General features: G+C 33.8%; 1 protein-coding gene and 1 long non-coding RNA gene across 2 annotated transcripts in view; one reads left to right on the top strand and one right to left on the bottom strand.

Moving 5' to 3' along the window:
• Positions 1 to 27,841, top strand: part of LOC145934934 (uncharacterized) — an 89,464-nt gene that overhangs the window by 1,540 nt on the left and 60,083 nt on the right. Inside the window, exon 2 of the long non-coding RNA XR_014425133.1 lies at positions 8,131 to 8,174. This is a non-coding gene — a long non-coding RNA (uncharacterized LOC145934934). The remainder of the gene's footprint in view (positions 1 to 8,130; positions 8,175 to 27,841) is intronic.
• The window catches only part of Dpr1 (defective proboscis extension response 1), a 322,483-nt gene continuing 317,532 nt past the window's right edge, over positions 22,891 to 27,841 (bottom strand). The window contains exon 6 of the mRNA XM_083035845.1: positions 22,891 to 26,199. Coding sequence (XP_082891971.1) covers positions 26,096 to 26,199 — 104 coding nt within the window. The 3' untranslated portion in view covers positions 22,891 to 26,095. The remainder of the gene's footprint in view (positions 26,200 to 27,841) is intronic.

Raw genomic sequence — 27,841 nt, 5'->3', positions numbered from 1 at the left:
AAAAGCAACCCACATGACAATCGCTCGTTGAGCGAGTATAATTTCTTCTCTGCAATATGTAGAGTGTTTATCTCACTCGATATATATAGTAATAAGGAAAATATGTGAAAATAATATATATAACGTTTAATTGTGCTTCGAAACACTTCTTTTGACTCGCGATTTGATTCGCTTTTTTTCCTCGTTATCATCTCAGAACCTATCTTTAATATGATTGCAAAATATAGATATAGAGTGTCTTGGGATCTATTTACGGATTCTTTGACCAATATAATAAATTTATATAATAAATTATATTACATATAAATTACAAACACGATACAGTCATGATTTTTAAATTTATTGAAAATAAAAATTTTTCTGAAGTTAAATTTCAGAGATGCAGACACAAATTGCAAAATTACTTTTGATTTAATCTCGAGCTCGATTTAATTTCCTTAATAGATTTATAATTCGTGATGATTACAAAAATGCGTATTAAACGTTTCGAATTTGATAAATGGTTATCGATAATTTTATATTAAGCGAAATTTGATTTCAAATTTATCGAAGAATCTGTAAATGCAAAGTAGCTTATTGAGTATGAGATATAATAATAATCTTTTCATATACAAATTTAATTTAAACTATAGAGCGTCAAAATTGAATATATCAATTTAGTCATAACAATTATTCTTAATAGACGATGTAATTGCTTTTTAATATTGTTCAATTTCTCATTCATATACTATATTATCGAATTGTATTGATAAATTCTGCGAATAACCTTACGGTGTTCGTATTAGATTTTTTTGATCGAAAAAATGTTCATTGTGGTAGACGTTACACGATTATCGGATTTTTTTTAACGTGAGCTTAACGTGAGATAATTATTCTTCATAGAGCTAATTTTTCTACGTGGCCAGAAAATCAGATAATTGGCCTTACATGGTATCCTTCGTAATAATCTGATGAAACATACTCCAGATGTGCATTCTTCGGTGTAAATGATATATTAAATTAAAGCATTATCTTGCTATTAAAAACTTTTAAATTGATCGTACGATTAAAATATCATTGTACTATTACTTTCCACTGATATCCAAAAGTATAATATGTAAAATACGATCAATGTCTCATCAAGAAATGAATTAAATTATTTGTAAGGGCATCGAGGAAGGGGGATGTATGCATCTTATAATTTTTATTATTATAATTGTTTTATTACATGCATTAAATACATATAGTGCATTATTATTCTTATTATATCAAATTGTGTATCATATTGAAGAAACTTTATATATTTTTGTTATATTTAAATTTTTATATTTTCTCTTTTCTCCGCGGTGTATTTTCGATTTTGCGTGGCTGGGATAATCAATTGCAGATAACTAGCATGATTATTGGACGTGTAAGTTACATTAGGCGGGCGTCGCCAAAACCGCCGCACTAGGCTGCGGAGAAAGTGTTACATTACAGCATGCCTGGAACAGTCGATTAACATGCATTCCAGTTTGCGAAGTACGAGAAGTTGATAAAAATCGATCAGCGAAACGTGTCTGGTCGCTAATCTTTTGCGAACGGCATGTGTTTTTATCGAGGAACATGCATATCGTCGTTGCAATGCTGAAGTTGCGAAACTGCATTTTTGGTTGCGCACTTCAGTTATGTGTATACAAGGTATTCGATAGTGAGCGCATTTAGCGATATTTTTATTGAAGATTAAAATGATTTTTATTCTCTGTCATAATTTGATTGAAAGTGAGATTTTTTTTTAGTAAAATTTTGGAAGCTCCACTGAGAAAAAAATACTGTTGAATCAACAACATTTTTGTAGTTAAATTTTATTTTATTAATTCAATGATATTATTAATAAAATAAAATTTAACTACAAAAATGTTGTTGATTCAACAGTATTTTTTAAATATTTTCAAATAATTTAGAAATTATATCTGGAAGTAATGTTTCGTTAAAATGCATTCAAGATTAGTTGAAAAATGGAATTTTGACATGTATTTTTTTGTATTCTATAGTTCGATAGAAAATTACTTTCTTTAATAATCGACAACTCAAAAGCTATTTATATTCACATCTTGATATTTTTATCAAGGAAAGATTAAATCAATTTTTGATAAAGGAATATTGTTATATGTATAAAAGACGTATCGAACATTCTATATAATGTTATTGCATTTATGATCAATAATGCTACGATAAAATTGCGAATTATTATGAGGAGCAAAGAGTGAATGTATTTAAATTTAATATAAATGATTTATATAATAAAACTAAATTTTTACACAGAGAGCAATGACAAATCTTAAACATTTGATAATTTGAAAATTAAAGCAACTTTACTATTAGATGAATCAGACAGAAATGAAGCTTCAAATAGGCTTGCATAGATGTTTCTTTATCAATTACAATAATATTCTCGTTTATAATTGGCCAAGATGGAAAATGATTAAATATGAGATGTGCAAAGCAAGTAGAAAGAGAAATCGAAGACATAAAGAATTTTTTTTGATAAAGAAAACTGTATAAAATGCAAAATATAACTTTTGAATAAAATATGCAGTAATTTTATATTAAATTACATCAACTTATTTAAGCGTGCACACATATTTTTTTTACATATTTTTATTTAAGCATGTACTCATTCTTTATTTTAAAGAATCTAAAAACTCAGTTTTTATTATCAGTAAGCTTCGTTAAACTGTTTCAATTCCAAATGTTGCGTGAACAAATATATCACTATAAAAGCATTTCTTACATTTGTGAAGAAAAAATTGCTCAATCTAGAAAAAAGAAACATTTACTACAAGAGAACGCACGCGTGTTTCATTCACAACTCAATTCACTGTTTCATTCACAAAAGGATTAATTCGCCGCCTGGATGGTTGGCTAGTATTAATCAAGACCGATTAGAATTCAATGCAGGAAATGAAAACATAGGATTATTCTCGGATTCCTCGCTCTATTGGTTAATATTCAAGCCCGCTTTCGCAAACACGCGACGAAGAAATCGATCGGTGTGATGTGTTGCTTCCGCGATATCTTTCCAGCATCCTTTGAGCTACAACATGAATTTTCGGACGATAATAATTTTATATGCAACATTCGTTTGCATTCGTTTAATAATAGACATCATTGTAGATTGGTTTTTGTGAGGAATGGACAAAATCTTTTTTTAATTTTTGCTTGTTTTCCTCGATCACTAGGCTGTGAATCAAATCTTTTTGTTACTTGCGTGATGTTGGATGGATAGATGATAAATTCTAATTCTGAACTATTTATCTTCTGATTCCCATAAACGGAAGGTCTAACTTAATAGAGTCTTCTGTCATAAGATATATTTTCGGCCATAAATACTAAGTTTCTACTAAGAAATACGATGGATATTTTTTAATTTCGACATATCAATAATATGTTGTAATATTCTTTCACATAAAAAAATTTAAGAGTTTTATATACAATTATATCTGAAAATTCTAAGAAAGGTAATCAAGTTTTGTCTCTTTATCAGCTATAACTCTGATCAACTGCTATCTTTGCAATGAGATGATCAGGCAGTTTTATCTTCGGATAAAAAAAGTCGTTTAGACGATTTTCATAATGACGATCGCGCAATCGACAAAAAGAGAGAGAATTGCACGATCATCGGAGAAAATAGCAAAGAATGGATGCCGCGACGTGTTGTTTCGATTCTGTCGACTGGCTCCGGAAAACGCGTGCAGCTTGTAGCGTCCGTGACTTTGCAATAGTTCCTCGATATCGCCAATCATCGGCCGTTCTGGGATGACTCTCAATGCGGTTGCATTGAATCCATTGCATGTGTATGTACGATTTTTCTCACCTCTCTCGCTATCTTTTCCACCGGAATGCGCGTCGCGCGAATCTCGATTTATCGCTCCACACAAAAGCGCTATCGAGATTCGATAATCCGTTATCTCGGCATGTTTCGGGAGTCTGTTTATAGGGTCGCATTTTCGAGTTAAACACCGCAGTTGTAACCTCTGAATTTTACGAATAAAAATGAAAAAAAAAAGCAAAATATATTTTGTTTAATCAAGTTAAATATAATCGCGATTTGTCCAACATGTGATTGTATTAATCTTTATTATATTATTCACTTTATTTCTTTTTTTCCGTTTCTGATCTTTTTATTCTCTTTTCTTGCATCATTTTTGTTTGTAATGTGTTTTCTCATATATTCTGATAAATAAATAAATAGATAAACACTCGAAAATTAAATGATCAGAACATTAATATTAATTTAAGTCAACATTAACAGAATATTATATATATGTGTAATCAGAATTTTATCTGCATTTTGCTTGTGTTTTATGTATATTTTAAAATAGAAATGACTACAATCTATATATATTAGTATATATAACATAAAATATCGAATTCTGTTGAGAGTTTATAAGCGAGAATCGCTTACGTGTTGTTATCGTTGCAAATGACAGATTTAGCGTTTTCGCATGTTTGCTGATAACAGGAATCGAATCCGACATAAATCGAATAAATTCTAGAGCAGAAATGATGATAGCTTTTTTGACCTAAACTACAAAATAATCGAAAGAGATAATCCAACGCACAATATTTTTATTATGCTACATTGTATCATTATTTTTCCTTCTCAAAAAGAGATGTGTGCATAATATTAAACGTGATTGCGCGACATGAATGCCAATACGTCCCTTCGACGAAAATGCATTCCAATCCCTGGAACAGATCGGCTTTTAGCGACATTACAACACATCCTCATTAATCGTATACCTGGTATATTTCGACATGTGCACGCATTTCGACTTGCATTGGTGACAGATATAAATTTGCGTTCTGGACCACACGCGAAAGTTTCACGACAGTCGCTAATACGAACGTTATTATGAATGCAAAGGAAAACGAACCATATATAATTATTTAAATTCACATTCATAATAATTTCATATTTAATTTGCAGTTTATAATAGACGCGTAATTTTTTATACACCGTCTTTCCCAATGATGAACAAATAAAATTGAAAGAGTAGCTTTTTTTGTGAAAGAATGGCTTGATTGTTTTGCAAATCGCTAAAAATTTATAACATACTATTTTAAAATTTAATTAGCAAATTAACGCTTTATTAATATTTTTTGACAGAAATCAGCCGATTAAAACGTTAATTTGTTAATTAAATTTTATAATAATAGTATGTAATAAAAATTATGAAATAATATGTTTTAAATAAAATGTTATAGTACTTTAAACTCGATTAATATTTTTTGACAGTGATCAGCTGATTTTTGTCAAAAAATATTCGTAGTGCGCGCTTGTGTTGTTCTAGTATAATTATAAAAGTTATTATTCTTTTATATTTATTGTTCAATTCTAAAACAGAGTCACGCGTTTTTCATTTTCCAAGATCCGCAATAAAATTGAAAAAATTTTTTACAGATTTTTATAAAAAAATTAACTAAACTTTTATTTAATTTTAAAATTAATATGAAAATGCTAAACGTTATTTTCACTTTTTAAAGAGAAAGATTGCTGGAGGGAGAAAACTGATGTTTGCAAAACAACGCATACATTCATAAGTAAATATCTAGTTATATCAAACAAATTACACAATTAATATAGTAAATATTTAGACGATTCAATGATTGCAATTAATAATGCAACTGCGTCGACAAAATTTACTGTTGGATAAATACATAATTTGTTCAATCAACTTGATATTTGTTTTAACGTCCGTCCTCAGTTTCGTTTGCCAGACTCTTTTTTTTCTCTATAAATATGTTTTTATATGGAAACAATACATGAGATAAAATACAGAAGAAAATTACATTTCTGACTCAATACCCAAGAAAAATAATAATGCAATTAAAAATATTTCGTGCGTGAATATCCATCAAGTAATATATAGCATACGTTTTGCGTATTTATATAGACTAACTTATTGTTTGTTTAATGACCGATAAATTAATATGAATGTTTCATTAACTTGATAAAAGGATGTCATAATAATTTTCTCGAAATGAGAAATTTTCAGTTCTGTTGGCGCAGCTCTACTAACGCAAAGGTCTAATTTTCTTAATGCAACGTTATAATATATCAACAGATAATGTTACTCTAGGCGGTATTCAACTTTGCTTGTTCGCATAACTGGTTCCAAATGCTCTGGTCAAATTGTCCACCATCGCTCGATTATCCCTGCAGGCTACATCAAATACACATAGTCGACATGCTGTTACTTCCTACGAACAACACATAGATTTTACACACGCAATTACTGCAGAAATCGGTGAGTCCGACCTGTGCAGCACTCGTTCTCGTAATTAGCAGTTATCTCCTTAACAAGGTGATTAGGGGATGATGACTTTTAACGATAATTAAAAGCAGTTGTTTTTGGAATCCTTGATCTAAAGACCTAATAGTCGAGTCTAAGCAAAGAGCTAAATACAGTTTTAGAGAAAACGACAGCGTCTGAATCTAAAAGATATTTTTCTAAATTCAGCATTGTAACTCTCTGTAGTAATACAATTTTATTTGCGTTTTATTACAAAATGTAAAAAAAATTTTACACACCCTGGGATTTAACGTCTAAAACTTTCTGTTGCGAAATGCACTACACATGCATACATTTTTTTTCCAGAATTGCTCCCTCGCGTTCCTGAGGAACGAACGCGCTCGCAGTGCGCAATTCTTTTTGCCGTCCCGCGCGATTATCCTGGCTCTGCAAAAATTTGCGGTCTGCCTGCTTGATCGTGCGGATTAGCGGTCGCTTTTTTGGCCCATTAATTTCCGCCAGCGAGTTAAACTTTTTCTGCGACGCGCGACGCGCGCGATGCGACTTCCGTGTCCCTTGTTACTTGAACGACAAGACGAGGCGCGCTAACGAGGCGGAAAACTCAGCATTCGATGCAACGACGCGATTTCCGGATGCGATTTTCTGCCCGCGCCGGACGAATCGAAATAATTGACGGTAATTGTCGGACAAGAAGCACACGGGAGAACGTGGTCTCTTCATGCAGCACGTGGACACGAGCTTGCGGTTGCGGTCGATGATTTGGAATTCGCGTGCCATTATCCGGATTTGTTTATTCCCCGTCTTGCCCGTTACTTTCTCCGTTGATGTTCTTGCATTCCGAATGGATTAAGAAATTTTTTTAAAATATGTATATATATTTTACTCTTCTACTTGATGCTAAGTTTTCTACAAATTTTTTTTTATATTTATATTATTTTTATATATTATATATATTTATTTATATACTATATATATTTATTTATGTACTATATATATTTATTTATATACTATATACACAGAGAGAATTTTCTCTTAGAATTTACCCTGAAAATCATGGTAATCGTGGGATAATATGGTATGGAAAGAATTTTATGAAAATTTCTCTGATTAATATTTATTATAATAAAAATAATAAACTGCATAGTAAAATTAATCAAACATATTTTATATTTTATTGTGATAGATATCATTATTTTTATTGTGATAAATATTAATCAAAGAAATTCTCATAAAATTCTTTCCATACCATATTGTCCCACGATTATCATGATTTTCAGGATAAATTCTAAGAGAAAATTCTCTCAGTGCATATAATATATTTATTTATATATACTATATATATTTTTTATATTTAAATGTGTCTAATTTATATATGATGAAAAAATGTACATTTGGGTTTTTGCTTACTTTTTCTAAACTAGAATAATACAAGCGCGCGATACGCGCGCGCCATTCTTCGAGTTTGTTAAAAAAGAATGTTTTAATAATGTGTTATAATACTTTAAACACAATTAATATTTTTGACAGTTATCAGCTGATTTCTGTAAAAAAATATTAATCGAGAATAAGGTATTATAACATATTTACAACATATTACTATTTTAATTTTTTAACATATTATTATTTTAAAAATTAATTAGCACACAAATTAACGCTTTAATCAGCTGATTTCTGTCAAAAATTTGCTATTTAAATATTCTAACTTACATATTTGTATTTGTATATTTGTATATTTATATTTATATTTATATTGCAATATAAAAACATTTTTTTTAAACTACGTTGTTTATATTATAATGAGATATTCGACACACACATATGTATCTATATAATTTGAATATTTTGTTTTCAGATCAATGTGTGGTGTGTACTACAACTCAGCTGTTGCACGTATCGGTGAGTGAGAAATTGTTTATTTTATAATTTATAACATTTCTATAGCGGTAATGGAGCGTATATAATAACGAAAATATTAAAATACTAATATATTTTAAATATGTTATAATATCATCTTATCCGCGATTAATATTTTTTGACAAAAATCAGCTGATAATTATCAAGAATATTAATTAAATTTAAAATATTATAACATCCCTTTCTAAAAAAGGCATGTTAAGTCGATTCTCGCAAGTATTGTTGCATCTTTTCCGCGATGCTGATTGACTGTTTCGATTCGCATTGTGCGTTATATTCGTAGCATCGAGAGGCGTTCATCGCGAGGGTTAGTAGTTTAACAGTTTGTTGAAAATAAAATTAAATAGAATAATATGTTTTAAATGATATATTATAATACTTTAAACTCGATTAATATGTTTGACAGTTATCAGCTGATTTCTGTCAAAAATATTAATCGAATTTAAAGTATTATAACATATTATTTACAACTTATTGCTATTTTAATATTTTTAACACATTATTATTTTAAAATTTAATTTAGCAAATTAACGCTTTATTAATATTTTTTGACAGAAATCAGCCGATTAAAGCGTTAATTTGCTAATTAAATTTTAAAATAATAATATGTTAAAAATATTAAAACAATAATATGTTGTAAATAATTAAAAATATTATAACATATTATTTTATTTAATTTTATTTTGAACAAACTGTCAAACTAATCCTCGCGATGACAGCCTCTCCATACTACGAATATAATGCATACAATGCGAATCGAGACAGCCAATTAGCATCGTGGAAAAAAGGCAACAATACTTGTGAGAATCGACTTAACATGCCTTTTTTTAGAGAGGGAAAAGTGAAATTTCAGATTTATATTCTTTTTAGATATACAAATTTATTAGAAGAAGCTTATACTGCTTTGTCATAATTGCTCTAGATTTATTATAATGTCTCTATATTTTTATCTATAATTATTACATTCTAAAGAAAAAAAGATTAATTTATATCTGTAAAATACCTCGTATAAAATCGCGTTGAATTAGAAGAAGAAAATTCACAGATCAATTTTTTCTTCGGCGACTTTTCGACTATAGCAATCGTCGGCATTGCCCTCTCTCTTTCTTTCGTCAGGAGAAATAATCGATCTCTCGCATTATACGATTTCATTCATCGGCGAACTTGCTCGGCGCGACATTGCTCGGGAGAACTGCCTTAATTTAAAGTTTTATTTACCATTTAAACTTTCTAATAAGACGCCTTAGACTGACGGCACCAATCGCCTGTGAAAACGCGACGTCGCGTCGGGGGGTTCCGGAAATTTCCTCTTTGCCCCTCAGAACCATAATCGACCCTCGTTCCATGTGGATGTACGCGCGTTTCAGATCAGATTTATAACTGCAGAGAGAACTTGGATGTATTTATGGGTTCTCGCCTACCTTTTTACGAGTCGATACGTAAATACATCTTCTTGTATATACATATATACAGCGCCTCGTTTCTCGTCTACTCTTTGATGTTAACAGTCGACTGATCCTCGATAGAATTCGATCGCGAACGCCCGCCGTTAATTCGGTTTGGTTGACACAGTTCGCGGTATCTTATTAAACTTTCCGGATCCCGATATTTTTCCCTCGAATCCTCGCGAGGTCTTCTGAGATGGAATGCTGTTGGCGAAGATATAAATATTAAGATAACGCGAGAGGAAAATAAATTTGATAAACAAATATAGGAGAAGAGATTGGTACAATATCTGTTATAATTATGATATTGATAGAATCTTGAAAAATAACCAAAGCAAAGCAACTGATTTATTGTTGTTACCATTATAATCTTAATTGTTCTTATCATTACAATCATTTGAATCGTACGAATCGTTAAATTGTTATATTTCTCTTTTTATTTCTCTTATCACCTTTTGTCTGCTTTTGCGAAGTATTTTCAAAGGATTATGTTTCATGAATATATATATAAATAAATATTTATTCTGTTTTACATTTGCTTATTTGACATTTCCGGAGAAATGCTATCGCATCAAGAATTTTCCGGTTATAAGTGATTGAGGATGAATGTTTTTCCGCGAATCAAGAACGCTGCGGGCTTATAAACAGATAACAAATAGAAATCATATTACTTCATTCTTCGTTTAGTTGTACAATGAAACTCTACTTTAACGGACTTGTAATTCCAGGTTTAATTAACAAGATATTTAATGTCGAAAATTGACGATTTAAATTATAAAATAAATCAGTTTTTCCAATATAATAGTTTCTTTCATAATAATTTTCATTTAAGAGTTGGAAAAGAAATTCGCCCCTTAACGCTTTATGTACAAAAGTTATGAGAGATAATTATCTTGTGTATTTATACGAAGTGAATATATATACAAGTTGATTCAATCGTTAGAGTACTGAAAGAATTGATTGCGTTATCCCGATTGAATCGCTGAACGTGTACTACGTTGATGTAAAAGGTATTTTATTCTCAGCACAGGAAAAGAGATTCTTTAGGAAAAAATATAACTTCGATATTCAATGGTATTTCGCTGCTTTGAAAAGACAGTGAGCGAACGCGATGTATCTGCGTTATTAGCGATAATATTTTATCAATTCACATGTCGTAAGTTTTTGTTTTTGCATTTACATCATCGTACTCGTTACTCGCGTAACAATGTTTGTTCGAGCATCTGTATGTTAAATTAAAAAGCAAATAATTACACAGGCCGACAATAAAAATTTGTCAAGTATTTCTAATCGGAGTAGGTTTTATAGATTTTCGGCTACAAAAAACAATGCCATTGTTTAAATTGCTTCTCAGGTTTTAAAGTTATTTTGAATTTTATTTTTAAGATGAGAAATTAGCGATTCGTATAGGAAAAAATGTATAATAAATTACTAATCGTCACTAAAGTAATAAAAGTAGGTAAATATTTGTGTTATTGATTCTCTCTCCTTATGAAAAAAGATTTTCTTTGCAATTTTTGTTTTAATAAATCATATTAAAATTTTGATATTTTAATGACAGCAAAAATGTGTTTATTATAGTTAATAAACATATTTATTATATTATATATATTCTTTCCTATAAATCGTTAATTTCTCATCTTAAAATTCAAAATAACTTTAAAACTCGACGTGATGGAGTAATTTCGATATTGCGGCATTGTTCTTTTGTAGTCGAAAATTTATACGAAACACCTACTCTAATTAAAATTATTTGACAAACATTTTTTTGGCGGACTGTCTTATTAGACTGTCGTGTGTCTCCATATATTCGCCACGCTGCACGTGTCGCGCGAGACTGATCTGATGCTCACTGACCAGGATCGTAAGACTTTGCGCAGCGTGTCGCCATCTGACGACGAAACCCAACATTACTGCCAAGAATGAACCGAGCCTTGCGGAGTAGACCCAACATCTCTCTCTCTTTTTATCCTTTCCATAAATTAGCGCGTCTCATACGTCTGATACGCTGCAAGTCTCACACGAGACTAATCCCCACCATCGCAAGACTCCTGCGCAGCGGTATCGCTATCTGATGGCAAAACTTAACTTCATAGCCAAGAAGCCGAGAGCCGAGCAGCTGAGCCACAGTATGTGACCGAGCGCCGAGCCCGGCGAAGATCGCTTTGCCTGATCAGACCCAAATCTCTTTTCTCTTTAAGTACCAAATGCCAGAACTAGGGTACTGCTTCCTGCGTTTCTATGAGACTCAAATGATTATTATTATTAAGATAAATATTATTAATTCAATGTGTTATTATTTTAACTGAAAAAATATTGTTATTATATATAATATATAAACTGAAATTATAATTATTGAATTAAAGCGAGAAATATATATATCACGATATTTAAATAATATTCGAGAGAAACAATCTCTCTTTTTAATAACATCAGGATGATATCGATATTTATGATTAATTCGATTCGTGAATTGAGCGTAGAAAAGAGACGTACCGATTTTGAGATCAATTCATGCCAAAGTAGACGGCACGTTAATTACAGATTCCTGATCGAGAATTGAACTTTATCTGAAATCCCGATGGAACGGAGAGTGTGATTTAATTAACGCGATTCTTTGTGCGATCATTGCGAGAGAGATCCGTGTTACGAACGATTTACGGGCGCGGCGAGGCACGTTTCATCCATGGAATTCGGTCGAATCGTTTGTAACGCATTATTCCGTAGCTCTGCTTGCCATCATGAACGCGGCGTATTTGCCGCGTGCTTTAGAGAAATCTCCCTATTATATATTAATGCAAAATATTCGAATATTTAATTAATTTTTAATTAAAAAAAATTTTATTTAAAAATGACATTATATGGAGAAGCAACGTATTTAATATATAATTTATTCTCTGCGATTTATCTTGATCTCTTTTGTTCTTCTTCAAATATATATATATAAGTTATACGAAATCACCATAAAAGTTTCTCAAATAAGAAGTTGTTCCTTCAGAACTGCATGAAAAATATATGGTAACCTTGCATGGAAATTCGGCTACGATTTCATCGCGTCTATCTCGCGCAATGTGTTCCACGTTCTCTCTCTTTCGCTCTCTTTCGAAAACTAACGCCGAAAACGGATCGCGTCCCAGCGGTGGAATTCAAGAGCCGAAGTCGCGGCTTTATATCGGCGGCTCATCTGCACGTTACGCGCGGCTATACGGCCACGGCGGGGGCATTAGGGGATCATTTATCTTACTTACGCGATAGGCGATGAGCCTGACCCATTACGCGGTCACCGGGGACCGAAATTTCTCCTATCTGGCGCGCGATGCACCGCTGCCATCCTCTTCTCCCCCCGATTCCTTCCGACTCCGAAACGGATCCGCGCCGGTTAGCGCGAAATCAATATTCATTAGGTGCAAGGAGTGCGCGCGTGTTCTCTCCTACGTTTAGATAATATTTAACAACACTGATTGACTGATCGCACCGCCGAAACTACTTAATCATGGATGTATAGCCTGCACTGGAATACTCGCCGTTGGGTTCGCGATCGAAAACAGTTGCCGAAGTCCTCTTTAATCTCTTGACTTTCGCGATTGAGCTTTTTAAACGTTGTAAAAATAGGAACATTTTATTAAGAATAATTAGTGAGACAAAAACAGTTGAAAAGTATTAAAAAATTCGCGAAATAACGATCTCCGTTGGATCTCCATTCTATTTAACGTCAGAATTTTTTGGAAGAATTTTTTTAACATATACGTTGGGAGGATGTGTGTATATTTCAAACAGGAAAGACTGAACGTGCGAAATTTTTTATCAGAAAAAATTTATTATTTGACATCTCTTTTTATTATTTTTTAAATATTTTTTGTTCTACAAAAGCGAAATAAAATATATTTGGAAAGGTATAAAAAATAAATCTACAAAAATTTGTGCAGATATGTACATATGTGTGCAGCGCAAATAATGTGAGATTAAATATCTCACGTAAACAACTTGGAAGGGGGGAGAATCTGCTCGTTAAAATCTTAATTTAAAATAAGTTTCTAGATGTCCAACAAACCGTATAGAACGATAGGGTAAGATCTAAATCAGTTTATATGGACAATGTAAATGAAATACAAAACTGTCAACGACTTTTCTGAAAGGAAGCCGAGTCTCATTCGGTCCGCAAGTTTCGTTTCACCGATGCGCTAGAGTTGTATCGATTGTGAAAATAATGCAATTTATTATAGACGTTAAATGAAGCCGCGCGCGCGAGCTCTTTGAGCGAGCGCGCTAATTAACGTCAAAACGAATTCATTCATTTTCTTTATGACTGCCAATGGACGTTACGGAAAGAAAGGGGATAGCGCAGGGGGAGGAAGGGGAGGGGGTGCTTTATTATCTTTGTGGTATTCTCATCGAAAACTACAATTTTCCCGAGTGAAGCGTTCCTTGAAAGGAAGCTTTGCCGCAAGAATTATCGAGACCGATCAATACTCATTAAAGGCGAATCCCGATAAGCTTGTTCATTTGTTATTATTTAGCAGGGCCACTTGACCGTTTCTGATATCGGTCGTACATATATATGTACTCTTGGAAGCATTCGTACATTATTGGAGAAACTACATCGCTAATCAAATTTACTTTGCCAATTTTGACGATCGACAATCAAGTTGAAGAGTCGTCATAAATTATCTTTTGTATTTCTTTCTCCTTTTGTATCAACAAACATTCACAATTGCTTCTTCTCTGTTTACTTTTGATGTAAAACTTTGTAAATTTGTAGAACTTGTTACGTGTATTGCGGCCGCAATCAAAGTTATAAATGAACATAAGCTAAAAATCTCTCAAACATACATTATGTGACTTTCTTATGCATTATTCCCTTATGCAAATATATCCTCGTACATATATATCCCGCTGCATCGTCAGATGCGCATATATATTTGACGCAATTTGTACTTAATTGCCCGTCACGATTAGACGGTGTAATGGTTGATCGTAACTACTGGCTGTCACGTAACGGAATGCAATAGTCCTATCGATATAATACGGGATTCTAGGGAGATGTTTGTACTCAGTGATTAGTTGCTGACACATAAATTTCCTAATATTATCGTTTGAATACAAGTTGCACGTATTTCATCGTTTTATTTGTAAGAACATTATGTTACATATATATATAATAATCGCATTTATATATATAAAAACTTATCTTAGAAAAATCGATTTCATCTGATCTATTAATTTTACAAAATAATTCTACATATATGTGCATGATGTATCTTTTATATCTATGCAACACATGCTAATATATATTTCATTTAACATAAAACTGTGTTGCAGAGAGGCGACGTGACATATATTTCTTTATGCGTATTTACATTTTTCTGTAGAAAAATTGCAGTTTGTCATTTCGTACTAGATATTCTTTTAAATAAATAATAGAAAGAATGATGTAATGTTTAAGAGCTATATACGTTCCATATTTCATAAATTCTATCGAGATGACATACGCGGATTATTGGTTGCTCCTTACTTCTCCGTTGCGGCGATTGAGATTTATTTATCGTTTCTCGACGGCGCTAGCATGGTTTCTTCCGTATAAATCTTCAGGCTTTGGACTCTATCGACGAAACGCTGGTATATCGGTGTTCGATATCGGGGACGGGATGCGCGACACACACACACACACATATACAAAAAGAAAAACGCCGAAATAAGAGACACTCCTGAACCGCTGTGTAAATGTCGAGCAGAATTTGTGCCATCTGGCTCGTAAGTTATAACGCGAGATTTGTCGATGGCCGTAAATGCTTTCTGAAAAGTATGTATACTCCGCAAAGAAAGTCGTATTTACCTCGCTTGCTGTTCGATATAAATTGGTTCCTATATCATTGATTGTGTGGCGGACCTATTTTATTATAAAACTCTTGTAGCGCATACGCAATTTTACCTGTTATTTCTGCTATGCGTCCCGACTTTGGGATTGGATCGATATTGCTATCCAAATATGGGCAAACTAATTGTTGTGCAATTTTTGCATAAAAAAACTACGGCGATTCCTCTATCTGGCAGAAAACAAACCATTAAAGCATCAAAATTAAGCTGTGCGTAATACCTTTTTTTATATGCACATCTTAAGAAACGATATTTTTTTTTTTCAAGTATCTGTATTTAAACATAATTTTTATATTTTTTAATATAGAAAATGAAAGTATTACGCATATATTTCTGAGCAGTAATGAGTGAATATTTATGAATGACATTTTCTGAAATGAGAATATATATTCTCATTTTAGAAAATGTCATTTTATATGGGATAACACTATTATATTTTACTACATGTCGTCCAAATAGAGATATTATTAGAGAAAATTACCAATGCAGATATTTAAAGAGGCATGACCTGAATATTACGCAAATACTAAAAAAAAGAAAAAAATACTTTAGCTAAAAAAATAATCCTTGCTGCTTATGTAATTTACCTTCTATTTATAATCTCATTAAATTCTTTTATACATTTTTTACTCTTTTTATACACATAGCTCGTAATAGAAATATCTTAGCCATAAACAACATTTGCATTTCTTTGTAAGCTTTTTCATATATTCTTCTTTCATATATTTCGCTATTTCGTAATAATGTTAATTAATATAAAATAAAATTATAATAAATTATGGCTCGTGTGTATTCTATAAATTAATAAAAGAAGGCCAATTTAAACGAGCTATATCAATTCCGGATGTCAAACAAACTTTATTATTACGAATAATATAACAATTCGAAATATTAACAACGTATACGTTTCGACTCTACGACAGTCATTCTCAATACATATAGATTTCCACAATTAATTTATAATATTCAGTGATAAAACATTTGAAACGAAAGATTGAATTTCCATGTCTAAGAGCGTAATTAATATTCTTATGAAAGGTGTTTTCTTAATGTACTTTATTGAAAGAGTGCAATATTAATGCTATTATTGCAGATATCTATCCATTTCTGTAATGTAAAATATAATTAGCTTAAAAATATATAACTAAACAACTAAATATTATATTATTAGCTTTATGAATATAAATGTGAACAAATCAAATGTCAGATAAAAAGTTTTAAGTTTTAATCTAAAAAAAAAAAAAAAATCAAAATCGATTCATTTTTAATTCGAATAATTTCTTGAATGCAAGTAGTGGTTACTATCGGTGATATTCGGTACCAGGACGATGCTTAAGGGATTTGAATGGTTTATATTAAATTTCCCTCGGCGCACAGATCGTATCGCGTGATTCGCGAAACGATTTCTCACGAGCTTCCCTACACTAAAAGATTCTCAAATTTTCGCGTGTAAAGATCGTTGGCGCTTCTCTGGCAAGCTTTAATTTCTCTCCCTATCTTCCTTTCCCACCACCCTATCGGGATATATGAATCCATTTCCTGTGCAGTCGCGTGCAGGAAATCGAATATACATAGTGGCGAGTATAAACGCTCAGCGACTCGTCGATCTCTTTGTTAGATAACTTTTCTTTCTTTTTTTTCTTCCCTCCTTTCGATTCTTGACGAAGTAGACTGATAATGCCGATCGCGTCCTTATCGTGCCCTTAACCCTCAGCTGCAGGATTAACCTCAGTGAGATTACTCGACATTCTGATTGCGAGCTTTCCTGCTCGTCAGCTTTCTTGTTTTTCCACACGAAGAGAACTTTCTATTCTCGATTTTTCCTCTCTTTTCTTTCGACAGTTGGAAAAGAGCAAAAAAATTCTTGAAAACATTTTAAAGTCTTACTCCGTACGAGCGAGTTTCAATGTTATTATTGTTATAATTAAAGAATTAAGAGAATAAAGAATCAAGAGAATGTAAAATGTAAATGAAATAATTATAATATAAATAATTATTATACATTTTACCGAAAAATTTACTTTTTTAGAGAATAAAGGAAGATATTAACTTTTAATTTCTTAGAATAGTTTCGATTAAGAAAATTCTCAAAAATTAGATAGATTATCTATGAAATATAATTTGAGTTTATAATTTCATATGCTGTATAAAAGATATTGAAGAATTAAAATATATAATATGTACAAAATATATATCAGGATACACATATACATTAAGATATACACGAGACATAAAATTAGACATATATTTCTGTGTCTTGAATTCCGTCGCGAATCATAGATTATTTAAAAAAAAAGTAAATTTTGGAAACTAAATTTCAGAAAAGGTAAACATCGTTTCCTTCTCTGCAAAAATGTTTTAATTATATTAAAATTATTATTAATATTATAATAATCATAATTATCTTAGTTGAACCTATGCTCGCATCAAAATATAATTTATTGACCCCCTCGTAATGAAGAAAGTACGAAATACAAAGCGAGAGAAAGGGAGAGAGAAGATGGTCTTAATAAGGATCAATAAGAGCTTTAAATAGCGGAACTTCAATTACACATCGTAGTCGGTGCTATAACCCGATTCCCTGCCGTTGATTTAGCCATGACGACGGCGATCTAAGCCTCGCGGAAAACCCGTGCGAGTTTCCGCTCGCGCGATCAAAGCCATCCGCGAACGGAGATCCTCCTCTCTCCGCATTACGGTTAACTAAACACCTTTGGACACGCACCGGGGCGCGTAACGAGCAACGGTATTCGCCCACGGTCGTCCCTCGCCGAATACTGATGGCGATTGCTAGTTGATACCAAGGCAAGCGGAAATAATCGGAGGCTGCCGTTCGTTTCTTCGCGCACACGCGTTTCAATCGTTAAAATTTCTTGAAACTTCACAGACAAAAATTCGCGAAATTTTTTCTCTGATTCTTGAGATATTAAACATATAATACGCCGTGTCATTTCCGGATCCAATTAAATTATAAAGCTCTCAGATCCACTCTTCATGTACATGAAATAGCAGAATTTTCAAGATACAACTACATTTCACGGATCATACGTGTCGTGCCGTCTGATTTTTCCTGACTTTTCTTGAATTTCTTCTTTTCTTACTAAAAAGATAAAAGAAAAGTCTTGGAAAAATTATCTCGAGGGAATTTAATTAATTTTACAGGCTTATATGTATAATGAATTTAAGAAATTGTGTTCCTTTTCTTGTGATGAAATCTATCTGTGTCTCAGTTAAACACTGTTAATTTTTTATTATGTCTTATTATAATATAACTAATGTGCTGCTTGTACATTAAATACAATCATATATAAGTTTCCGGGGGGGGGGGGGGGCTCCCGCAAAAGAAAAGTTACTTAAGGAATGTTTACGCTCCTAACTTTTGCGTTTTCCGTGAAATATTCGTGCACGGATAAGAAGCCGTTGCGCAAACAGTTGCGAGTCCACAATTTCTCAGACGGTGCTGGTGTCGGAGAATGAAATGTTTGGGAGTGCTTGCTTGATGAGGCGGACGTGCGCGTATAAAGTGTGTTACGTGTAAACGCGTATATATATGCGGGGAAATATTTTTTCCGACGAGCTCGTCGCTCTCTGCGCGCCGCGCTTAAGATTTCTGACCCCGCTCTAGTTTGTTCTCACCTTTGATATGCAAATCGGCGTCGTTGTTCATGACGTTGCCTTGCTGCTTCGCCGCTGAATTTTAAGCACGCCTACCCGATGTCACGCAGCCTCCGTCGCGTTATCTTCTTAGCGGAAGTTCAGTGTCCTGCCTCAGTCCATTTAGAAAAGAAGCAGCGAACTTACGCGGCTTCCTGCACCTTGACTTGCTGCATGCAGATTTATGCAGTCCGCATGCAGCAACATACCGACCATTATGATGATATAACGATTTAAATCTCGAGCTTTACGATTAGACGTGATTTAATCTTTCATCGTCAGAGAATTTTTAAATAAAGTTATGTGTTTTTATTTAATTCTCCTTAAACAAGAAAGTTTCATCTTTGTTTTTTTTTTAGAAGTTTGATTATTTAAGTTTAAATAATGATGTTGTTTAATTTTCGAAGTAATTGGAAACAATAATTGATTTAATTATTAATTTAATTTCTATAATGAAAAATATCCCAATTAATCAATTGAATTCTAAATTAATTCGATTAGAAGAAAACCGCAATTTGCAAAAAAAAGTATTTTACTTGCTATAAATTAACTATTCTATCTTTCTTTTTAATTTTAAAATTATCATTCCTTTCTTTTTTCAAATAGTTATTTACAAACTTTTATATTTGCTCGAGAAAAAGTGTAAAAATAGTTGTCGTTTACCTTTACTACGGGCAGATTGTATAGTTGGCTGACTATTGAAATTATCCATAATCGGGGCAATAAATATCTCTGTGTCTTTGTAGGAAGAAAGGCCGACATAAGGTCAACGAACGATCTCCGCGAATGCTTCGCGTGAAAAGAATACGGTATAGTGTCAGTAGTAATAGAACGAGTCGAGTCGGACAAGACTGATCCCACTCTCCTTCTCTAACGAAGCGAATCTCTGTCGCTTTCATCGAGAATTCTGTTCAGTTCATCGGGTAACGTTCGTTCGGGCCGAAAGTGGGACATACGTGTAAACGACGAGAAAACTCACAGGGAGAGATTTGAAGCGCCCAGTATGTCCTTTGCACGTCGCTCAAAGCACTTTCACGGTTCTCTCTCCCACGGTTAGTATGCGGTATTGCACTCCCTCTTTCCGTGATAATTTCGGCAAAGCAAACAACAAAGGGCGAACGTCAAAAGGAACGCTGAAACGCGACACTTTATTTCCAGTCACGGCTATCGCGATTAATCCGTCACTAATAGAGCCGAATTCGCATTCGGTTCCCTTTTGATCGACGGGAACGGAATTACCAGAGGGATTGTCCTCTTTCCTTTTGCCCTTTTTTCCAATGTAAAAGTCCAGCTCATATATCGTCTTTTCAATTTTTAATCACGCTCTTTGTTACCAGTAATATTTTATAAAAATAACATTGCGAGCAAAAGGGATGATAAATATGAAGATACTTCCGAGATATAATAAATTTGCGTTGAGTGTGCATATATATATTTCTACTAAATTCTACTTATTTCAATTTGTAATTCAAATTTATTTGCAATCAGATTATTCATATCTGTGAATGTATAGCGCAAGTTGCTTTTACGACAAGCTTTTTGAACTTTATAAATAAACATCATGCGAACTAAAACCGGGTGTATGGTGACCCAATTCAGCAACACGGGGATTTTAATTTTGATGTTTTTATTGCGCTTATTATTTATAAAGATCGCGCGTTTAACTTAATTATTCACGAAAAATGTTAAAGATAAGAAATAAAGATTTATAAACGGAGAAATAATTTTAAATTGAAACTTTCGCGGATTTTTTTTTTAGAAAATTAGGAAATTGTAGTTTGATTAATGTTGACTAATTTCATAATCGGTTAGTAGATATGATAAATTTACATTGACGTAAACCGCGCTCTTATGCATGCATAGCATAGCATAGTATAGCCGCGACACATCCGGGAAAATGAATTATTCTAAGGACAAACTTCTCTTCGCCTAGTGTTATGTGATAAATAGAAATTATCCGCGCGAAACGCTCGACCGAGTGTCATCATCAGACCGCGCTGCATATCTAGGTTGAGAATGTTACTGCAGTTAGTTTAATCCTCTAATCTGCGTGCATTAATTATGATGCGTACATACGGCTGCGACATGTAAGAGCAATTTCGCATTCTAGCGTAGCGAATGAGTGTTAATACTCTCATTTTACGTACTTACCGTTAAGCGTGTAATAGCTTTTCATGCGCGCCAACGCGCGTATAATCTACACGAGGTTGAATTTTTTGGAAATTATGCTATGTGCGTTAGAAAGTGCATCTCATTGCACATTTTTTAAATTAAAATTGAACAAATATATAAATTATGCGAAATATATCTTATCATTGTCCGATCAAGTTTTAATGTCAGATACTTTGTTGAGTTTAGACGGTTTTTAAATTTATTTTTATTTATTATTTCAAATCGTGCACATAAAAATCTGAAAACATATTTCAAAAAATATACTGTATAATCAATGAAATAAATAAATAGCGGTATATTTACAATATATATATTTTTTGATTAATTTTATATATATTTTTATTAGAAAGTATATATACATATATATAAATTTGTGAAAAGCATCGAAAAAGTTGGTTTAAAAAAAATATACAATATATATTTTTTATCGCTCTATATCTCTTTCGTTTTCTTTTATCTATATATATATTTATAAAAAAATTAAATTTTACATGCAAATTAATCTCATATTTACTTCGACAAAAATGTCGTATAGTCTTGTTTATTTTATAAACGTGGCGTTATATTTGCTTGCCCAATTTCAAGTAGTCACGCTCGTTTCTAATCAAAGTTTTGCACATAGTTAGCAAGTTGGTATGTTCTTTGGTATGCGAGGGATCAGAAACGTCAACGTGAATTGTGCGTATACACGCGTAGTTATTTTGTTGAAGAAAGTCAAGTGTGCATGGTTCAACGATTCTAATTAAGTTCGACGGTGCAGTAATAATTCAATTAAAGTACAAAATCGCGTTAACTATAGTACACACTTCGGAACTAAAAACAGCGTCTTAAGAACTCACGCGAGTAATTTTGTCGAGTGAGGAATCTATTAATTTGTCACTATTACGAAAATTGGAAGCACCCCGATTCTCGTACAACTATACAAGCCGATCTAAAAACTTATAACAGACAAATTAAAGAGCAGACTGCGAAGAACTTGAAAAAAGTTGCTTTAATATTAAATAATTGAGTATTTAATAAAATAATAATTTTCATGTATTTAGAAAAAGGAGAAAAAACCTTCATGTTATTTTTTGTAAAGAATATTACCTCAATTAGGATTGAAATCGGCGATTTTAAAGCACGAAACGTGCCCTTTTTTCTCCTATGACAGGAGATAGGCTTTTTTGATCCGAATGCGCCTCTAATTTTCTCTTTTCTCTCGCGCGTCACCTGTGTTCTGTTTACTCTCTTATGAATGCACTGCTGTCATAGCTCCAGGGATTCGAATGGCGCTAGGCAGCATGGTGCAATGTCTCTTAAAAAATTCACCGTATATATCATCGGTGGATTGTCGCGGCTTTGCAAGGTGTAGGTGGGATGCGCATAAATATTCATCGAACTATCCCGGTCTGATTGCGTCGCCGTGTTGTCGATGCACGCCGACTGCAATTCTATCGTGCTGCATCCGATCTTTTACAGTCCAATAGCGAAACTTTGAACTCTCGCGGCGGAACTTTAAATACGTTACGAGAGTCTTACCTCCAGTGATATATGGCAAATACTTTATTTTCATTATCTAGACATGTAGACGTCCGATGCGAATCTCGCGAATAAAATTTCAATTCAAATTTCTCGAGCGATTCGTCATTAAAATAAAAAAATGCGAGCTTCCGTGATTTATAATAAAGTATTGATAATGCTGTCAATTGTTTACTTCGATTATTATTGAAAAAACTATTGAAAATTTCACTTACCTCTTATTTTCGGAGATATAAACGACTCGACTGATGGGGTAAAAAAAACTCCGTCTCTTGTGGCGCCCTTTCGAAAAGACATTGAACGGCTAAAGGAAATTGATCGGGCGCCATCGTTATTTTGCGAGGATGGTCTGCAAGTGAGAGAGTTCATGAGCCGAAGCCGGAGATTCTTAAATATCTCCGACGGGAAAAGTTCGGGGAAACGCATCGGGGTCATGGCTATCGATCTTCTTGAGGGCCATCTTCTTGCAGCCATTGCCATTAGCGCCGAATTACCAACCATTATCGACGAAATAGACGAAAAGTTATATCGTAATTTAGTCTACAGTTTTTCGTATCGCAATTTTATACTTTGTCTCTGATAATGAACGAAATAAAAATGATTAAAACAAATAGATAATTTCCTATTATTTTTTACACGGGTAAATTATCTTTTCTTTCTCTATCGAAACATGTTCTTCGATATTATACGAAGTGATCGCTAGCTGGACGGGACATGCATGACGAGAATAAATCGAGGAACTTTGTGTGGGTAATTTATTTACAAGAGTAAAACATTATGTACAAGAATGCGTTTTCTCGCAAGAGAATCGGTGTGAAAACTCAGATCGTGAGAAGGATGCGAGTGGATGGGGGAACACAGTTTTTTTTTTCTTTTTTCGGACTAGTCGTGGGTGTAAAATCATACGAGTCGTAAAGTCGTACGCGTGTATGTGTGTGTGTTTGTGGTTTACATACATTTTTCTCTACTATTATCTGTAAGGTGTATGTATGCGTGTGTTGCGTATGTGTTTCCTCTCTCTCTCTCTCTCTGTATTTTTTTTCCTTTAAGTTTCATTTAACACTTATGCCATAAGTAGAAAGTACTTCGCCGCGGGTGGAGAGGTCGGTCCACCCCTTTTTATAACATCGCTCTTTCAGTTAAACTTGCTCGTGACATATTTATTTTACACTTAACACTTTCCTCTCTCTCGCAAAATTTTCTCTCTATGGTCGGGAAAGGGCGCGGGACATAATTCTGTTTTATCTGCTTGTGCTCTATATCCCTCTTCTTCCTAGCCAACACCCTGCCCTCGATTATGTGTCCTCGCGTCAACACTCGCGCTGCGCATTATCATTAATTCTTATGTTTGCATCGCGCCGCCGTTGTTAGACATCGCGATGCAATTATCCTAAAATCTCAGCGACGACGATGTAATCTTTAATCCCTCCTTCTCTCGTGCGCGAAGCGCGCGTAGGAGAAACCGTCTCTAATTATAAACTGTAAGAACCCCGATCTCGTCGTCGTTGAAATTCTTGAATAATATTGACATTTTCATCACTCGTGGATATGATAAGAACCCTCGAACTATGTTCTCTCGTCCGTGTGGTCGTACGAATTATTTTTCAACGCCTGCCGTCTTATTATCCCTCAACAATGAATCGTACCGATGCTAAATCACGAAGCATAAACTAATTTCTTGAGCTAAGCCAAACGCAGATGCGGCCTGGCTAATCAATTATTTGCGAATAGGGACTTTTTTATTTTTATTTGATTATCTATGTATGAATATAGAGAGTGCAAAAGAAGCTTACCATGCGAAAATAACTACATACACTGGATCACGCCAATAATCGCTTTTTTTTTTCATGATTACCATGACTGCCGTAAACAACAAATCGGAATTAAATCGAGCGATATTGTATTTGCGATTGGTATTATCCTATTATTTGATTGTTAACGTGTTTATGAATTGTATTGTAAAGAAAAATAATTAAAAATAAAAAAGTAATGCTTGAAATACGATATATAAATAAAAAAACGATGTGCGCCCGGTGAACCAGATGTATCGTCAATTAATAAAACGAGGGGGATCTGCTTGTTATTTAGGCGAACGGTCATTAAACACGACGCGATAATTATTAATTTCGGACGCAATTGATGTTGAAAATATTATATTTGTGCAGTACGCCAATTATTGAAAATGTTTGCGAAGTGAAAACGCCTCGGTTCGCTCGCTCGTTATCATTACGCAGCTATTTAACGTTTCTCTATACGTACAGTTCAACTGTAAATATATTGCCGCTGTCGCTACCGACAAATGTATGAAAAATTTCGGGCTCCGAGTTCGTTTCTCTCTCTCTCTCTCTCTCTCTCTCTCTCTCTCTCTCTCTCTCTCTCTCTCTCTCTCTCTCTCTCTCTCTCTCTCTCTCGAGTTTTTCGGGTGATCGGGGAAAAGTCGACTGAAAAGTTTGGTCGCGCAGAATCCGCATGATTCTGAGACGCCTCTGACTCTGGCCCCTCACACTCCGCTCCTTAACCCTTAGGCACAGAGCCTCCCCTTTATTACGTAAGAACTAGCTGTCTCTCAGAAATTATCTTCATATTTCTCATCCTAGCGGCCAAACTCACAATTAAGTTTAAGATAAACGAGACGAGTGTTTTCGCGAGAGATTAAAAAGAACAAGATAAATGTCACAATGAGAGCTTTTAAAATACGACATAATTAAAGTAATAACGAGGCAAGTTTTCAAATTTTCGTTTAAAAATGAGTAATTTAAACTAGAGCTAGAAAAATTCTAGTTATTATAACCGACTTTGCATTTCTATTTCGTCCACATGATTAAAAAAAATTGCAATAATAAAATAATAAACGTCATAAAAAATAATAATGTCAATAATGTCGAGAAGAGAAGAGAATTGCGTAATATTGAAATATCGTTCTTCGAAAATCGATTAATTAAGAAAAATAAGAATCATAGTTTGAAAAGTATCAATTCGCAGATTTAATAAGCTTCATTTTTCCGATCCCAGTAATTGAAATCCTTCCTTCAATCGCTCGACTACCGTCACATTACGTAATTTAATTATGTAAATTATGTAATCCTTTCGGCCGCTAAATGACGAAACTATGCGGGATCTAATCCAGAACGGTCTGTGCAAAAGAATTAACGTTAAGGAGATGTGTTAAGGGTAATCACCTCGCGATGCGTGTCCATCGATTTAATGTCTCGGGCGACCTTTGTGTGTACGCGCACATTATCTCAGCTGACCCAGAAGGAAGGCGAGCATCAGCAGCACCGTCTTGGAGTTGGGCGAGCCGGCTGCCGTATTTCCGTGCTGCATCGCGGCCGGATGTTCACCTGAAAACAGAAACGAGCACTCGTAGGATACTCCTCCTTTATTCCCGGCATTCCGAGGATCTCGGGAATGCGGCAGAAACGCAGTAGTATGTGATGTGCAGGGTAGATGTATTATCACGACGTGGGGACTTAAATTTTTCGCGGTTATGAGTACATGATTCTTCCTGAAAATGAAATGTCAGCTCTTTGTAGAATCTTATAAATCGCAGAAATTGTTATAAATACAAAACTATATAATCCATCACTCAACTCGATACATTCAATCACTTTGTAAAATATTTATTTTTCGATCGCCTACGGTTTCTATTCGCGCCAGCTTTTATATAGAAATATATGTTTTAGGATTTCAATATTTTAAAATAAATCCTTGCTATGTATATTAAAAAATCCACTTTTATCTATTATAAAGAACTGGTTTTGTAAATATTACAACATGATATTAAATAATGCTATATATGCTATTTTTTTCATTTTTTTTTCTCTATATCTTTTCATCTTTTTTTTTTTAATATAAAATGTATTATGATATTCTAGCCTTAATACACGTCTACCCACATGACGAACATACAATTGTTATCAACTTCTATTTACGCGAAACGTTACAAAATTGTAGATTTTACACAGGGCGGTAATAAAGGGCGATGTCATAATCCGTTCCTTAGCCATTTGCATGACTAGATACGGGGCCTCCGAGCATAAATTGTTTAAGAAGTCTCTCTCCGAGGCAACCGGGGGAAACGGGTATTTTGAGACGGAATAGTCCCAAGTTTGACGTAATTTTATATGTCGGCGCCAGGAAGCCTCGACGGATTTGTAGAATTGGGGTCAGCGTAATATAGCAACACAGTACAGGGGAAGTGGCAGCGTGTATTTCTCGTATGTCGGGGCATTCGCACCCTCGATTGATTTCTTGGCGAACAGTTCCAGAACTGGAACGAGCATCGTGAGGGCGGTTTACGGCGACTTCTCGCCTTCGCCTTAGTTCGACGAGCAGCAGATACACGCGAGTGCACTACTCTCCTCTCTTATTATCCCCCCAGCGCGAGATTCAATATCGGATCTGACATATTCCTGAGAGCTGATCAAGCGTATAAGATTGCTTGGGAAATTGAGCTCTAGCGTTTTCGGAAAGTACATTTTCCGCGAACGATCATAATTCTGTGTTTTTATTACACACCCCCTTATCATTTTAAACCGATTCTTTATAGATTCCTTGACCGAACCCGCCCGAATTGCACGCGCGTGTTCGGCAAACAGTCATAAATTGCGGTCATTCGCAACGTTGCATAGGAATGCAGGAATAAAGTGATGCATCGCACGAGAAGCCGAATGAAGCGGCATTAGCCTTGTCCAATCTCTATGTCACCGCGTGTCCGACGCGATTACTGTCAGTGCGATTAATATGCATCGCGCGAATTCACGAGCTGTTACGTGCGCATTTTTGAAACAATCGCGGTATACGTTTCTATTAACTGTACACGTTCATTTGTCTCTCGCCGCACGATCGGATTCGTTATTTAGTTTTATTCGAGCGCACGATATATATATCGAAATAACAATCGCATTTGCGCACGATATATATATCGAAATAACAATCGCATTTGCATCTATTCTATTTATAATACGCGTGTGTACTCCCGAA

Source organism: Prenolepis imparis, unplaced genomic scaffold (genome assembly GCF_030444845.1).
Source record: "Prenolepis imparis isolate NDT839.2.m4 unplaced genomic scaffold, iyPreImpa1.0 SCAF_4, whole genome shotgun sequence".
Lineage (NCBI taxonomy): Eukaryota > Metazoa > Arthropoda > Insecta > Hymenoptera > Formicidae > Prenolepis > Prenolepis imparis.
Note: the sequence above shows the minus strand (reverse complement) of the source record. Positions and strands in the feature narration are given on the sequence as shown.